Raw genomic sequence first — 18290 nt, forward strand, 5'->3', positions numbered from 1 at the left:
ACACATGCACGCATGACGACAATGATGATAGGCCTTTGAATGACAGTTGAATCGGTTCAATGACGGTTGTGTGTGCGGTTCGTCTGTCAAAGTAGCACGTTGATTTTACTTATTATCATTCACTTCGTAGTTTGTGTTGAAAACAAAATAAATTTATTATATTTAAAGTGTATTTAGTGAAAACATGTCAGAAGATCACTCATTGGACATAATTCCAACAAAAGCAATGCTTTTGAAGAAGAAAGAAGCGGTCAGTGAATTCAAAGCAGTCGTTTTCGAAACTTATAAGTCAAAAAAGTCAGATGGTTCGAAAAAATTTCCACAAAAACGTAAGACCAGCGGCCACGACAGTGATGAACATGATGGATTGGACATGAAGCGAGTGCGGCATGAGGTGTTTAATTTCGGAATCTCGGGTTACAATTTTCAAGATCAACAAAAAGCGAAAATTGCATTGGCTGTAAAATTGGGAGCAAAAGCGCCGAAAAATGCCTACAAAAACTACAAAGAATTACAAGCCGAAAACAAGGAGTCCAAGGCCAAGGCGAAGGAAGAAGCCTACATTCGATCAGTTGGGAAAAATTCGGCCGGCATGGCAACTGTCTCATGCAATAAATTAGTGAATCGTTTCGTCAAGAAAACGAAGAAGAATAAAAATAATGTCGGAGAACTTACCAAACATTATGGTATTGTTAATCCAAACATACACAAAAAGAAAAAGAAATAGAGCAACGATGGAGATAGTACTCACTTTAAGCGCTAAATAAAATTTAATTAGAAATTGATGAATAATGAATAAAACTCAATATTTTATGCCAATAAAACTAATCGAAAAACCGTCTAACTTTATTCATATTGCCGAAAAAAATACATAAAACTTATTATAGCATTTGGTTTGATGCATTGAATGCATTTTGGTTTTAAAATTCAAATAAGTCTTATAAATTTGGATTTTCATTTGTCACAAAGAAATGAACATATAAAAACTACAGCTTTTTCTCCTGTCTGTAAACAAATTTGAAGCATTCTTGACACAACTCTTTGATGAAATTCATTTGATCAAATGTTTTACAAACTTATTTTTTTTTTTTTGTATTAATTATTATGAATAATAATTGAATATTTTTCATTTTTCATTTTTTTTTTGTTTGTTCTTCATGTGCTTCTTCTAAATTGCTTTTTTATGTATACAATATAATTTCATCTCAATTTTGTATCAATATAAATTTTTTTTCTTTAAAATATATATAATGTATATTAACAGTATATTTTGTGGGTTATTTCCTTCATCTTATGTTTTTTTTGTATTATTGATATAAATTTGTCATTGTAGATTTCTTTTCTTTTAATCAAACATTCCCATAGTCGTAGTTGGCACCACTTCCAATAACAATTGCAGGAACAATGTTACTTTATCTGAAAATAAAACACAAAAGCATGAATAATTTGTTATGCCAGCGATGTGGGAAATGAAATTTTTCAACTTACTCATAAAACGCGGTGTCATACCAAATTTAACAAATGGAATATAAAAGATTAAACCAGCAAATATGAACATGAGTGCATACAGATATTCAATTTGTGGATTATCAATAATCGGTCCCACCACCAAATACATTGAAATCGCTAATACCAAGTATGGAATGAAGATCGGCACCTTGAAAACAAAAACAATACACAAAAAGTTGACCAAATTAATTTTGATGAATTTTTGATACAATATTGAATATTCTTTTGGAAAAAGAAACAAAGTTGGAGCCAAATTCGTATGCTTCAATAACAGCTGTTTATTTTCACAAGAAACTCACTCATTGAATTTGATTTAAACCGACTGGAAAACGACAAATCTGTTTGCTTGTGCCATTTTTTCAAATCAATAATTCAAATCGAAGAAAAACAGCTAGAAATACTAATTGCGATACTAAGAAATCAAACGTACCTTGTATGGCCGTGGACAATTCGGTTTTGTGTATCGCATCACAATCAAAGCAACCATTGCACCGCCGTAGAAAATCCATGCCGTAAAGCTAAAGAAATCGATCAAAGAATCGATTGTTCCATAAAGAACCATAGCTGCGGCTATCAATGACTGTAAATATGATTTGTTTTCATTTTCATCGATTGAAATGGTAGTGCGAGCAAGGCTTTTGATTTTAATAAATTTGAATTTAATTATATATACATACATGGAAAATTAGACCTGGCGACGGTGTAAGGCGTCGAACATGTACGTAGGAGAGAATATCAAGCAAATGACCTTCACGACTCGCGGCAAAGCACAATCTGTGAATAATCGATAGTAAATGAATTAAATCACTTCCGTTTTTGAGTGAAAGAAATTTTTTTTAATGCATACCGTCCAGCTGCGAACAGTGTTCCGTTTGCGCTACCAAAAGTGGAAATGGTCACACTCAAAGGCATCAACCATGTTAACGGTCCCAGAATTCTGTTTCCAAAAGTAACCGCCACCGCCTCCGAATCAATCATTTCATCGGGCGACATTGCTGTCAAATAAGAAATGTTGATCAGTGCATAGCACAGAGTTACCAATGGAATGCCGATGATAATCGAGAGTGGGAGATTTCTATAAATAAACATAATTTCAATTTAACTCTGTTTGTTTTTCATTCAGTACTCGATTAATGCATTTGTGACAGATTCTTACTTGCTTGGATTTTTAATTTCCTCCGTTACGTAGTTTAAATTGTTCCAACCATCATAGGCCCATAGGCCCGTATAAAAGGCCACTGCAATCGCTCCAAGTGGTGGTGATGGCTTACTAAATGCATTTTGTAAGTGTTGAACATTACCTTGGGACAGTTTGTACGCACCACCACAGATGACAATCAATACTGCGATCATTTTTGCCGTGGTAAATATATTTTGCACGGCCATACCCAAATTCACACTGTAGCAATTCACACAAAGAATACTCACTGCAACGAACAAAACGGAAATCATCATTTTATTATTATGGTAATACAGCGAACATTTATCATTCCAACCAACGGCTTGGCTTACCAATCGCTAAAATGCCGACCATTTTCACAACCATGACGGGTGGATCGCATTCTGTGACGAAAGCTTCAACTGCATATTGTGCAAAAGATAGACATATAATTGCCATTTGTGATGGTTTTAATACAAGCGTCGAGACCCAAGAAAATAGAAATGCCGGAGCTGCACCAAACGCATCCATGAAATATGCCCATTCTGCTCCACTCGATGTGTTCATCGTTCCCAGTTCTGCATATGCCAATGCACCTATTCAGAAGCGAAGATAAACGAGACGAGTTTCTTTTTAACATGTTCACAAATGGAAACCTCAAAACATATACATTTTTGATGAGCACTGTCGCTGTTATACGTCACTGTCACTGACTAAAATTTATGGGGCAGCTTTCGTACTGCTCGTGGGATGTGCGATAAATACAAACATTCCATCATGAATGCTTCTATTCCAACACCACCAATGTATTATATACCTTACGAAAGATTAGCCACAAATTAAACATTTGTTTACATACATTCTATGTGACGTTAAAGTAAAAGAATGGCGCTTTAATAGAATAAAATCTTTTGAAAAAATGTTGGCCTTTCCGTAATATTGCGCATTTTATAAATTACATTTTTCCTGCCTTTTGTTTGAACCGTTTTCTTTTTCGCGACAAAATTTAAACAACGAATAAAATGATATCGTATCTATAAACGAATATACAACGTATTGCGTATGTAAGTTCTATTTATATGCAAAAATTGGTGCTGAATTCATCACGTTTTCGGTTCGCAAACAATACGTTGTAGATTCTTTAAATTTTTTTGTGTTACATCTTGGAAGAAGGTATTGAAATTTTTGCCATAAATTTTATTTCTTTTCCCTTTTTTTAGAGAAAGTGCGACAGAATTTTTTGTTCGTAAATGTTAATTTTCTTGAATTTTTCTGGTATTTTCATTTGCGTTACTCACCCAATAAAGAAAGTAGACCACAGGCGAGCCATATACAAAAGCTTATACCAACAGACCCTGTTCGTACTAGCAAACCTGATGGCGACACGAAAATTCCAGATCCTGTGAAAAAGATCAAGATTAGCGTTTTTTTCAATTTTTCCAAGCTTATATTTTCAATAATGTTATATATTTTGTATGTCTTACCTATCATAGTCCCAACAATTAAAGCAACCCCACTGAAGAGTCCCACCTTAAAAAACAAATATTAGATTAAGTAATAAGTCGAGGTAATTTCGAGGAAAGGCAAACAAATTTTATTTACCCGTCTCTGGAGGTGAACAGTGTTGTTCTCCTTTGCAAACTTCCCCTCCATTGACTGCCGCATCCTCCCTTGCCCACATGGGTCGGTCTTTTCTTGTTCACCGTTTGCATGAACATTCCCATTTGTACACGTTGGCCCGTTTTGAACGTATTTTGATGTATCTTTAATTGGCACATTATGTCCTACACAAAATAAATAATGAAAAACAAACACAATATGAATTGAGTTTCCAGTCAAAACATAATCTTTGCAAATGCTATAGCAACAAATTGAATTTTGTTTATTTTGAATTTCGAAACAATTGTGTTGCACAAAATACAAATACATATCCGCATCATGATATTTTCAGTCTTCACTAATGTTGTAATTTTATGGCACATTCTCGCCTCACTTGTTTACATTCTTTTCTACGTGTTTGAAGCACGATTTATACATAAATAAGATTGCTGTTCACATTTATCGCAACAATTCACTGAGAAATTTTGTGAATATTTTTTTCCCCGCTACATTGTGATGGCAAATTTTTGATAATTTTCACATAAATTCTCAAAAAATAATCAGTTTGCAAACATTCACATATGCACGTTTATCGAAATTCATCGATAACATTCCTTTTTTGTAGTTCTACAATGATAAGTTGCGGGAAGTATATCATTTTTGCCGATTATAATTGAGGGCATTAAGAAGGTAAAATAAACAACAACAAGTAAAATAAACAAGGCTGCATATAAATAATTTAGTACTTGAATATTTCGATTTTGATTGTCGATGTGCCTTTCATTTAATGACTTTGCAATTAAGCTTAAAAATAATAGGACATCACAACGATCTCGAATTTGTGTGACTGTCTTTGTTTGGCTTTTCTCTTTTGATATATGGGACGATTTCTATCTCTGACTTTCTTTTCCTTTTCAATGTATCGTTTACCTTGTGTAGCAACATCTGATAAATCAATTTTGGATACACTCTTTTCTGGACAAAAGAATTGACCAAGTTTATCGCGCATGGCATGGAATATATTTTAATCGAAAGTATTTGATAAAAAAAATTCACAGAAAAAGAAAATAAATCAATCTAAATTGATTTATGTTGCTTGATAAAATCAGTCTCGATGCTTTTCCAATCACACAATGAATGAACGAAAAAAAATAAAAAGAAGCAATAGCAAATATGCTAGAATATTCAGGTTAAATGTGTGCAGTCAAGAAAATTAATCCTATCGTTAGCACGATCAAATCACTAAAAGATTGAATTTACGCTCGTCAGTAGAGCATGAGGTTCGGAAAAGCGACGACTTCTATACATATGTATTGAATCGGTAAAAAAATGTCACATATTCATTCAGTTTGTGATGCATACAAATGTGGAAAGATTGTCATAATTTCCCTTTCGTCGTCTGTTGCTCGTGACCGAACATTGTTCTCGTTGGTAAGTGGTCGAACGATCGAAAGCCGAACGAACGGAAAATTCTAAAATTAACCACGTTTCAAAAGTGTAACATAAAATTTCAGTCTCGATGTGCCTCACGCTATTGTGCGAGACGCTCAAGTGCGAAAGAATGGCGCACATAAATTTATATACATCTTTTGTAGATACTTTTTTCAATACACCAAAGAGCATCGTTGATTTGTGAAAAAGTGGTTTCGGCTATGAAATTATATCGAGTCATTTATTTTTTTTAATCTTGCATACAGTTGTATACACATATATGTCCATCGTATTATTTTATATGAAATTGGCACGCTTCCCATATTCCTCAGGAGGCTTGACTGTTATTTTAGATCCGACTGAGCTACGTGATGTACGTAGGTTGCTCCATAATTTTTTTTAAAATGGTACTTATAGTGTTGCCCGATGTAAACCATTGTCATATTCGTAAAGTTTGATGTTTTGGTATGTATTCGTGCCCTGAACCTTTTGTCGTACGAACGCTATTTGTATTGTTTACAGTGACTGGTAAACTGCGACTCAACAAAAAAATGAATTTTACACGTGAAGATTTTCGTAAAATGATTTACTACGATTTTCGAAGTAAATTATCTCAACAACAGTGTTTCGATCGACTTCATTTGGCCTTTGGCAATGAAGCACCAACCCTTCAGACAATTTATAACTGGTACCGAGAATTCCGTTGCGGTCGTAGTTCGCTCAAAGACGAGTTTCATACAGGTCGTCCAAAATCGGCTGTTGTGCCACAAAACATCGATGCTGTCAGAAAACTGATTATGGAAGATCGTCATGTGACCTACCGTGAGATTGAGGCATCTTTGGGCATTTCATCCCACAGCATACATACAATTTTGCATGAACATTTAGCCGTAAAAAAGATTTGCTCTCGTTGGATCCCACATAAATTGACCGATGAACAAAAAATGGCTCGTGTGAGTTGGTGTAAAGAAATGCTCAAGAAATTCAATCGTGGTGCTTCAAAAGACGATAATAAAATCGTCACTGGTGACGAATCGTGGATATATGCCTATGAGCCCGAAACGAAACAGCAGTCGACTGTATGGGTCTTCCAAAATGAAGATAACCCAACGAAAGTTGTTCGAGCAAGAAGCACTTCGAAGCGAATGGTCGCCTGTTTTTTCGGGAGAAGTGGTCATGTGGCAACCGTTCCACTAGAGGATCGTAAGACCGTCAATTCTGATTGGTATACCACCATTTGTTTGCCCGAAGTGTTTGGTGAAATAAGAAAAAACAACCACCGTCGCAAAATAATTCTTCATCACGATAATGCGAGCTCTCACACATCTTTTCAAACTACTCGATTTTTGACCGGTCAAAACATCGAACTGATGGGTCATCCACCGTACAGTCCTGACCTGGCACCCAATGACTTTTTTTTTGTTCCCAAGCGTGAAGAAAAAACTACGTGGTCAACGATTTTCGACACCAGAAGAAGCAGTTGAAGCGTTCAAAACACACGTTTTGGAGATATCAGTTTCGGAGTGGCACGAATGCTATGACAAATGGTTTCATCGAATGCAAAAGTGTATCGATCATCTCGGGGAATATTTTGAAAAACAATAAAACCATTTTCGACAAAAAACAACTGTGTTATATATGTTTTTAAAAAAAATTATGGAGCAACCCTCGTATAATCACCAGTGATTCGTTAATTGATATTGACACTAAGACTTACTTCGAGTAATGTGCTAGCCAGCATTTGCTGGCTAGCAGTGCTAGTGCGATACGCTCGACGCATGAAAGACGCATGTCTATGTGAAAGAAGCATTCTATATGAAGCGCTATGTACGCTCGTATTTCGATTTATTTTATCCGCAGTACTTCTGTTATGTTCATGATTTTTTTTAAATGAAAACAGCAAAAAAATAAATCATGGAATTGATTTTACTTGACTTAATTTTTTCTGATTGTTTATATCGAGATTTAAAAAAAAAATATTATGTTTGAAAAAAACCTAACATCAACTTTTTTTTAATGTAAGTACGTACACAAAAACACACATAACACTCCATACACACATAATACAAGCAATAATTCTAATCTAGTACCTCTCTCTAAATTGGTGAAAAGGCCTAGAAATAAAGTGACAGAACACAGAACAAATCAGAACAACATTAATTTGTCATTGCGTAGTTCATGGTGCAACTTAAAAAATAAATATTCACGGATTCACGCTGAAAATCTTTCCCGCTGTAAAAATGTCTAGTTTGCCGGTAAGTAGAGTGCTCTTCATTTCACACTACAACAACTTAAAATTTAAAAATTTCCATACTGTCGTACATGGAAATGGAGTGAAGAAAATAGAAGTTATTGTTATGGTTATCAAAATTAAAAAGACATCCATTGCTACAATCACTATAACAATTGGTTCTATTCAGTTCAGGTCATGAACGTGAGCTCTCAGCTCTCTGATCTGAATTAGCCACATAAAAATACATCATTTTTCGTTTTATCCGTCAAATATACAAGTCAAATAGAAAAATATTGGGTTTGATGATGTGAAATTTTGCAGGAAATTGGACTTAATGCGTTTGATTGTTATTCTACATTTTAGGAAAATGTTCCTGGAACCATCGATACACCGCAAAGTGACGCCGATTCTTTGAAAAGCAATGAAGATGGCACGATTGATGCGGGCAAAAAGCAAAAACGAAAAGAATCGTTATCGGCATCGGCAGCATCAAAAGGCGCGGATAAACGTTCGAAATCTGGTTCACAGTCGAAAAAATTCTCTTGCAAAATTTGCGATAAACATTTCACAACGAAACAAGCCGCCATCAGACACAAAAAAGAACAGCACGAAAAAAATGTGAACGTGAAATGTGAATTGTGTGAAATGGTCTTCAAATTCTTCCCGGGTAATAATGATCTTCTCATTGTTAACAACAATGCTAGCTTCATCGCTGTTGGAAAGAACTTCCTTTGCTTCCGCGCATAGATTTCTTAGCTCACTAACTTCTGGCAGGGTATCCAAATCAATATTTTTTGTAATATGATCGATCATTAGTTGATCGATATTACGGCCGCCGAGATGATTATCACCTCCAGTGGTACGAACATCAAACACACCCATTTTATCCAGCGAGACAATGGCAATGTCAAGTGTGCCACCACCTGTAAAAGATTTAAAGATAGCGGAAAAGTTATTGTATGTTTCTTTTTTTCAGAGTGAAGATAACTCATTTTATAAACCCAATACTTATTCATTTGATTTGTATATGGGCAACCCAGACATTTTTATGGGTTAAAATATCAAAATGTTTGGGTTGTCCATATACAAATCAAATAGAAAAGTATTGGGTTTATAAAATGAGTTTGCTCAATGGAGCAGTATCTCTATATTATAAAAAAGAAATGTGATTCTTTTGGCCTTAACTCCTTTTACAGTTTTTGACCAAATTGGACCATATTTACCCAAGTCATAGACAAGAATATCGCGTTCTTTGAAGTTTTTTGTTTTCACACCATATGCAAGAGCCGCAGCGGCTGGTTCTGTGATTATTTTTTCCACAACGATACCAGCAAGCTGTGCGGCAATTTCCGTACATTTTCGTTGATCTTCATCAAAATATGCAGGAACTGTGATTACTGCTGTAGTAATGATCGCGCCAGTTGACTTCTCCGCTTCATCGATTGCCTTTTTCAAAATTAAAGCAGCCACTTGCTCCGGATAAATTTTTATGCCACCAATTTCATACATTGGCCGCTCCTTGCCATTGTTGACAATTCTTCCGGAATACAAAAGATGCTTAACTCGATTTTATTTTTGCCCGATTGTTCGTTTCGATTCGATGATCTTGTTCGCGTAATTACGGTGTCCCACACAAAAGAAAATTGGTGCAAGAAGGCTGACTACAGACGGTGTGGTTGAAATGATTCTTGCATGACCATCCTGCCAAATAGCAACCACTGTGTTGGTGGTGCCTAGATCGATGCCAATTGCAAGCATGTTTATTTTATTAATTATATATGTATTTAGAAAATCTTATTCCGTTAAAAATACTGTGCGCAATAAACTGTAATGAGCTAATAAGTATAAGCGTGCTACACAATGATGTGCTTCTTCATAAAATGTCATTCAATGCAACATTTGGCTGTCAGTGTCTATACGCCATATTTACAAGGCCTATTCAAATAACCCCAAAAACTATTGACTGTTTGAAAACGATTTTGTTTGTTTTTTTTTTAATCATGTAGAATTTATTTTTGAGTTTGTTTTTTGTTTTATCTCCATCATTATTATTATTATCATTGAATAACAATTGAATAACAGAAGAAGATTTTCTTTTTCTTCGAGATCGGTTCTTAATTTTAAAATGGTCTCCTCTTGATGTTTCAATGTTTTATTATATTCTTCTTGTTGCGACGTCAATAACTTTTTCATTTCGGTCACCGATCCTGCAATTGTTTTCACTGTTTCAGCCTGTTGAAGTTTTGTCGAATGGCGCTCATAAAACGTAGTCTTCTGAAAAGGACTACGTCTTCTACTTTTGACTATTTCTTTTTTCTTCGGTCTACCTATTTTCCTTGTTTCGTAATGTATATTGCGAAGATGTTGTTCTATATGATTTGTTCGTTTGAAGACCATTTCACACAATTCACATTTCACGTTCACATTTTTTTCGTGCTGTTCTTTTTTGTGTCTGATGGCGGCTTGTTTCGTTGTGAAATGTTTATCGCAAATTTTGCAAGAGAATTTTTTCGACTGTGAACCAGATTTCGAACGTTTATCCGCGCCTTTTGATGCTGCCGATGCCGATAACGATTCTTTTCGTTTTTGCTTTTTGCCCGCATCAATCGTGCCATCTTCATTGCTTTTCAAAGAATCGGCGTCACTTTGCGGTGTATCGATGGTTCCAGGAACATTTTCCTAAAATGTAGAATAACAATCAAACGCATTAAGTCCAATTTCCTGCAAAATTTCACATCATCAAACCCAATATTTTTCTATTTGACTTGTATATTTGACGGATAAAACGAAAAATGATGTATTTTTATGTGGCTAATTCAGATCAGAGAGCTGAGAGCTCACGTTCATGACCTGAACTGAATAGAACCAATTGTTATAGTGATTGTAGCAATGGATGTCTTTTTAATTTTGATAACCATAACAATAACTTCTATTTTCTTCACTCCATTTCCATGTACGACAGTATGGAAATTTTTAAATTTTAAGTTGTTGTAGTGTGAAATGAAGAGCACTCTACTTACCGGCAAACTAGACATTTTTACAGCGGGAAAGATTTTCAGCGTGAATCCGTGAATATTTATTTTTTAAGTTGCACCATGAACTACGCAATGACAAATTAATGTTGTTCTGATTTGTTCTGTGTTCTGTCACTTTATTTCTAGGCCTTTTCACCAATTTAGAGAGAGGTACTAGATTAGAATTATTGCTTGTATTATGTGTGTATGGAGTGTTATGTGTGTTTTTGTGTACGTACTTACATTAAAAAAAAGTTGATGTTAGGTTTTTTTCAAACATAATATTTTTTTTTAAATCTCGATATAAACAATCAGAAAAAATTAAGTCAAGTAAAATCAATTCCATGATTTATTTTTTTGCTGTTTTCATTTAAAAAAAATCATGAACATAACAGAAGTACTGCGGATAAAATAAATCGAAATACGAGCGTACATAGCGCTTCATATAGAATGCTTCTTTCACATAGACATGCGTCTTTCATGCGTCGAGCGTATCGCACTAGCACTGCTAGCCAGCAAATGCTGGCTAGCACATTACTCGAAGTAAGTCTTAGTGTCAATATCAATTAACGAATCACTGATAATCACAGTATGCATGAAATAATTTGAATCTAGCTCCCTTTCAACATACATAGAAAACATATACTTTTTTCATTGACGTTTTGTTTTGGAAATAGTTCATTGTCCGTTTGGGTGGTAATTAGGATTTGATTGGATTGGTCACCAAATCGAGTGTTTACTCTTCTTAATGCATAAATATAATTATTCACATATAATATTGTCGTTGGATATTTCAGAACAAAAACCATCGTTTTACATTAAGTCATTAAACGTTTTGTAGTGCAGACAGGGGCGGGTCGCAAAGACATTAATAAATATTGCGCATTGATACGAATATTTTTATATTTCAAGATATCATTAGAAATCGAATGCCGTTTATGAATGAGTTTATAAGCAAAATATATTTTGGTTCTTGTCCATAAAAAAGGCGTAAAAGAGTTAAAATTATGCTAGAATCAAATCAAAGAATATAATTTTGTTTGTTTACGCTTTAAAATAGCGCAGTCACGAAAACCATGCGACAAAAATAACAAGATTTTATTCACGTCATTTCGTCGCAATTTTTTATGCTTCATCACGTGAAAATCTATTCTATATGAGTCTACAGATATGTATTCGCGTTATGTATGCATCAGCTTTGTTTCAGAGAAATGTGAGAGTCAAATAGGAAAAATTACGAACAATTGACCACATTTAGCTAGGTTGAAGTCATCTTTTGACACATGACATGAACATGCTTAACGATTTAAAGTGAACCCCTTTATTGCTTTGCAAACAGTTCTTATATTTCTCTTCATTTTGGTTGGAAAATCGTTTGTCAAATATTCATGAGCGATGACGCAGTTTATTATCAGCAAACTTATTGATTTTTCAATCAAAGCGTTAAAAATGTATGCCGGCTTTACGATGAAAGAGAAAACCGCTGGTGCACTGCACGATATTCAATTAGAAGTTTTCACTCCAACAAATTATATATGTACGCAATATATAGCATATATCGGCGCTCATTTTGCGGCATCTATATTTAATTAAAAAAGTGTAGACTTACAGCATATTTGAGTGGCGTATCACTTTTGTTTATTTTTAGTCTGCTTGATTCATCACTCGAAACTCCAACGATGGAAAGTGAATTTTTCTCATATTTATAACCCAGTTTTGTAGCGGAAATGTCACTGGGTTACAATTTTCGATTTGAAATCATTCTCATACGTCCTGAATTGGTTCAATAAACGGAAAATTGGAACAATAACCATAAATATGCATTTGACTTGTTTTAAAGGATTGAATTTCCTTCCATATCTGTCGAAAACGTTTCGATCAATTTAACAAATTTATTCATCCATAAATAAATTTGCATTCAAATTTATTCACACATTGTGATTGCTTAAATTGTATGTAATCAATGCGATAGAACAATATATGTATAAAATCAATAAAACATGCTACAAATACTGCATTCAATTTGCTTCGCACAATACATAAACAGTCCGGACGATCACACAGTTAAATTGATCACGATTTGAATCAAATGTGTACATGTTCAGTCGCCTTAATTTTGTGTCGTTATCTAAAAATAACAAAGTTTGCTCGTAGTCAGATATTTTGTATGGCTTATTTTGATATAGTGTCTCGGCAAATCTATCGATTGAATGAAATTATTTATTGAAAGGACATATGAAACCAGTTGCTGACCACGTCACTCGATTAATTTACGTAAAAGAACATGCACAAGCAAGCGTTTGTGTTGCCAACTTCAAATTGGACCATTTTAAAATAGTTTAATGAACTTTTCCACTTGCCGCATTTGATTACGTCGCTTATTTTATAATTGACGAAATAATAATTATTATTCAAATGACGTATGGTTTAAAGTGTCGCCACCGTGATTTCGGGACACATTTTTGTGACACCGCATCAAAATTCGTTGAAGAAAATGCGTAAAATATACACAGTTGAGAATGCGGTCAAATTGAAATACGGTCAAACATTCCTATAATGGGACCCGATCACCGAGTCTGATAAATTGTAATAAAACGACATGTCAGAGATAAAGCTGAAAAATATCTCTATTAAATTGCGCGAAACAGTTGTCTTTTTGAAGAAAAAAAAACTGCTCATTGGTAAATTGTCTGCCATGACGTGGTGATAAATAGAGTGAAACCAAATCTAGGAAATCTGAATAAGAGCTCAACACATCGTTAAATCGTTTGCAGACAAATTACAAAGCGAAAACATACATTGGTGCGGCTCAATAGATGAGTAATTTGTGTGATGGTCGCCAAGTTTGTCTGAGAACTCATGTTTTAATGGCGCTGAATTGGTGCCAAAACAAAATTGAAATTCTATTGTTGTTTAGACCAGAGGTTTAGTTTCAATTAGACATGATTTCAAAGGAAATATTTACACGCGAAAACAGTTTTCAATTCAAGTATTTAAAGAAAAGTAATACTAGAACCTTTTTTTACAGACAAAAGAAAAAAACAATTAACGTATTCGGAACAAACTATACGACAAATCATATTAAATTGAAATGAATGAAACAGGAACGATAAATTCACAGTTTTGTTTCAGTGTGCGAATCAATGAATTTAACGTGATCAAGTTGATTAAAATAAATTGAATGGAATCACATGCACAAGATTCTTTAAATCAGAACACAACGGCGAAATCCCAAATAACGAATAAAGCATTTTTGGCGCCCATCATTTAAAATGCTAATTTCGTCTGGACCATAATCAATTATATTATTAAAGGAACACTGTTAGCAAATAAAAGAACGTACTTAAAGAAATCACTTGTTCAAATTTGAATTCGGAAATATTATTTAAAGGGAATGTCATTGAAATCTCATTTTATGACATTTTACAATATTTTAGAAGGTTTGTTTTTTACTTCAAAATCATGAGTTTGAGTAAAACTTAAAAAAATACTTGTTGTGTTCGATGCAAACTACAGTAATTTGCAAGAATATTATTAGTATAATTATTTTTTCACTTGCTGACGTTTTATTGTCAGCTCATATTCGTTTTTAGCAAACCAGAATAATTACAGTAATAATCACTGTCGATTGACATACAAGTGATTCTTTATTATAGTGAGACAATCTTTTATTAAAAGCATTGAACGCAAATCAAAGAAATATATCGAACATTCAAGAAACAAACAACAATTTTACAAATATGGCCAATATGTGTTGATTTTCCGATTTTGATTTTTACGACGTCCTTTGCGACATTCCCCACTAGATAATCCATAGCTAGACTTCTCACGTATGCATAAAGCAATTTGAAGTTGTAAATATGCACATTTGAGTTCATTCTATCCATGCGAAAAGTTATTTATAAAACAAATCATTGTTGGTGTTGATGTCGAGTTAAGATATGAGTGAATTGCATCACTCTAAATTTGGAGAGTTTTGAAAAGCTTTACTTTGATTTCATTTTCTTTTCAAATTCATGTAGTGCCAATATGTGATTGAACATGCTTGAATGGTTTGCTTTGTAGAGAGAGCATTGCATGTAAATGTGCAATAAAACTACATGGTGGCAAAATGTGTCAAACGAAAAGTTTTCAGTAAACAAACAGCTCGAGTTGGTGTGATTAGATATTAATTCCATGAAAATCATAAAACATTTTATAATGATAAAATGTGAGAGTTGTTATTTATGGATGAAAAAAGGTCAAAGACTGGTGTTTTAATTAATAAATTTAATGCCTGTTTAGTAACATATAAACGGAAAATAAGGCTGAAGTTCAATGGAAAATGAGTTTGGTGCGAAGACACGTGTTTTCATGTAGAACCCATGAGTATGATATGAAAGCAACAATAAATCAATGAATTTGCGCATGTCTGAGCCTTTCCATCGTTGGGACACTTCGAAAGAACAACTCAATGTCAAGCAAAGAGCACACAATGTGATTCGTGTTATCTGAATCCTGCTGAATTTTTCCACTCAAATGTGTGTATACTGTGAGTGCACGTCGGCTTCAAATTACGCTTTCTGTTCGCTTATATTCATAGTGGGAAAATGCCTCCAAGTGCTACCCCAATGACTGTGTGCTGGTAGTACATTCAAATACACTAAAGTGGATAAGCTCCCGTTTAGATACTTTTTTTTCTATAAATTTTTTCCGCGTAATAAAAATGGTAAACGATACTTGGTATAAATGACATTGCATTTACGCACCATATTAATCTCACATTTGAATGAATACAATTTATTATTCAATTAATACCTACTGACTATTGCATCATTCCCAAACAATGAATGAATTTTCCGTCACATTAATCAAAAGTGTCAAAAATGATGCGTGGTCCTGGGAAGAATGCCGTCCATTTTTTTTTTGTAGTTTTGAGCTTCTCATACTTATGACGCACAAAAGAAACGTTGGCGTCTGTTCATTTTATCAGACGGTGAAAATCTTTTAACGAAAAGACTGAATCGCATGCATTATTCGTAACGAAAATGAGCTTTTACTCATTGGGAAAAAAATATAGACGATTTAAATGTGCTGATAGTAAATTGAATTGAATTCAAAGTTAGTCTAAGGTCACTTATATCAATGGAAAATTGTGCCCAATAGTTGGAAACGATTGATTTGAAGTAAAAACAACGAAATATAATAGTTTTGCACATGCGACTGACAATATATGGTTTCCGCTATTGAAACATGAAACAAATATGACGCCAATATAAGTATTATGACTTGAAATCAAACCTTATCGAAGCAGACACATAGTCTGCGAAATAAAGATGAATACTGCATATAATTTATTCCATTCGTCATCATCGTCACGTATCTTTCACATGAATTTTAAAATATATTTTGAATAATCAATTAAAAAAGAACAATCGACGACAAATTTAATCACGTTAAGGGTTATTTATGATCGTATCTATGGAATGGCAATAAATCAATTTGATTCTAATAAAAAAACATGATAATTGATTTGATCAATTTTATTTGATGTTTTATCGCTAAAATATAGTTATTAAATGATAATATCATGAAAAGTACAAGATAGATATCACGTACACAATGGACACATGATACAAAAACAAAGGATTCAATTGTCTAGCATTCAGCAAGTTATGTCTATTTTATAAATTCAATAATTGCTATTTTCCATTTTGTAATTGTTTATCATTTTGCGCGTCTAGTTTTATAAACTTATCACAGTTAATGATGTGTCTGAAGTCAAAGCATCGATTTTAAATGGATTTAACTTTTGTTCGCAAAATTAGCGGTCGTTTTAATAACATATAGCCACGTTCATACGTTCATATTTCACAATCATTGAATTGTATGATATTTGGACATAATTAAAAACAAATAAAATGCGACCTCAATCAACAAATGCATTCTTATCACCGCGCCCACACTTTTTGCAGTGCTAATTAAAATGTTACGCTATGTACTTAATCAACGATGTATTCAATTAAAGTTGGCATTCAAACATACAAAAAGTGACGCATACAGACACACATTTTTAAGCATTATATGATAGCCCGATGACCAAACACATAATATAGTTTAGTTATTGACATCTGTCCTGTTAAATGTGTATTCAGCGTTCCATTCCATGCATTCGATTTTTTAATTTTTGCTTATTCTTGTTCAAGTTTTTATGGACAAATTTATGTAGTGCACGTGTTAAATTTGACTTTTGCCAAGTGTTTTATACGCAATCTTTGTACTTTAATTACAACAATTTGATGTCATTGCTCGTAAATAGCACGTCGGCAACCATATCGATTTATGGAGTTTAAAATATTCGCTGTTATTGATTGAAAATGAAAACGATATTTAAGTCATTTTTCATTTGGGTCATTCGGCAGTTTTTATGCAGTTTTTCTAATTATGCTATCTAGAAAACGCATCTTCTCAATTAAATGATAAATATGCTTTGAGTAAATAAACAACGATAAATGATTAATATATTATCAAAATATCGTGTAGTCCAAAACTGCGTTTAACATTTTTGGGTATTGCAAAGAGTTTTTCTTTATCTAAAATGACATTTGTTTTTTATATAAACCGGCCGATTGAGAGAGTATAAAAAAAGCAACAAAAAACGGCACGCACACACTGTCCACACAAACATAATGAAAATGCATACCTTCTATGTAGTGCACCGTACACATTTCACTCACACTCAATTGCACAAAATATATATGAATATATTATCAAGCCAAGCATTTTCATCGAAAATCTCACATTCGAGCACGTTGTTACACAGACACCTCTAACATTTTCGCCAGTAATTGGTTTTTGCGTTACAATTTTTTGATATGTACAACGATATTCCCCGTACATATTGCGTCAGCATTTGAATATACACTCTCATTCATCTGGGAATTTCATCACATCGTTTTTGTCTCGTTTTCTCCTTCTTTCAAACACTTTTTCTCTTTCAAAAACTATTATTTAAATTTTTAATTTATTACGTTGTGATGATTGATTTTATTTCGTTGGAAAATTATAATGATTAAAATATACATACCATTTCCGATATGTTCAGTTGCTGTTGTGTGAAAAGCATGATGATACATGACTTGCAACCGTTATTCGATGTCTTCAATGTCATGTCACTTAAACCACTGATCGAATTGAATCCGTGAACATTCTGAACTTGCTTTATATATTTCGCGGTTAGAAACTCCACACGCACACAAGCCCATTGTTGAACACATACCAATATGTGGATGGGAGTGCGCATGTGCAGAAAATTCTATTCACATCAAATATTCATGTATTGTGAAGTAATTGGCGGCGGCAACAC

At 33.7% G+C, this 18290-nt stretch overlaps 3 protein-coding genes across 4 annotated transcripts; 2 read left to right on the top strand and 1 right to left on the bottom strand.

The window, feature by feature from the left end:
• Positions 1–69: 69 nt before the first annotated feature.
• LOC116350706 (uncharacterized protein C1orf131 homolog) lies at positions 70–828 on the top strand. Its single transcript, XM_031782610.1, has one exon. It carries the CDS (start codon positions 185–187, stop codon positions 725–727), a length of 543 nt encoding a protein of 180 aa, XP_031638470.1. The 5' UTR covers positions 70–184; the 3' UTR covers positions 728–828.
• On the bottom strand, positions 809–18120 carry LOC116350705 (b(0,+)-type amino acid transporter 1). Of its 2 annotated transcripts, none has more exons than XM_031782609.1 (11): positions 18012–18120; positions 4271–4452; positions 4153–4198; positions 3967–4068; positions 3022–3264; positions 2666–2936; positions 2357–2584; positions 2187–2283; positions 1940–2089; positions 1489–1657; positions 809–1416 (listed from the first exon to the last, which is right to left on the bottom strand). In XM_031782609.1, exons 1-11 carry the CDS (start codon positions 18058–18060, stop codon positions 1346–1348), a joined length of 1608 nt encoding a protein of 535 aa, XP_031638469.1. In that variant the 5' UTR covers positions 18061–18120; the 3' UTR covers positions 809–1345. The 2 variants fall into 2 exon arrangements, with proteins under 2 accessions (XP_031638469.1, XP_031638468.1); XM_031782608.1 differs by lacking the exon at positions 18012–18120 and adding an exon at positions 5198–5485.
• On the top strand, positions 7714–8765 carry LOC116350707 (PR domain zinc finger protein 5-like). The gene is made up of 2 exons (XM_031782611.1): positions 7714–7953; positions 8295–8765. The coding sequence occupies exons 1-2, from the start codon at positions 7939–7941 to the stop codon at positions 8676–8678; spliced, it is 399 nt and encodes a 132-aa protein (XP_031638471.1). The 5' UTR covers positions 7714–7938; the 3' UTR covers positions 8679–8765.
• Positions 18121–18290: the final 170 nt, after the last annotated feature.

This window comes from Contarinia nasturtii, unplaced genomic scaffold (assembly GCF_009176525.2).
Source record: "Contarinia nasturtii isolate CC-2019 unplaced genomic scaffold, AAFC_CNas_1.1 Cnas_scaffold_4311, whole genome shotgun sequence".
NCBI lineage: Eukaryota > Metazoa > Arthropoda > Insecta > Diptera > Cecidomyiidae > Contarinia > Contarinia nasturtii.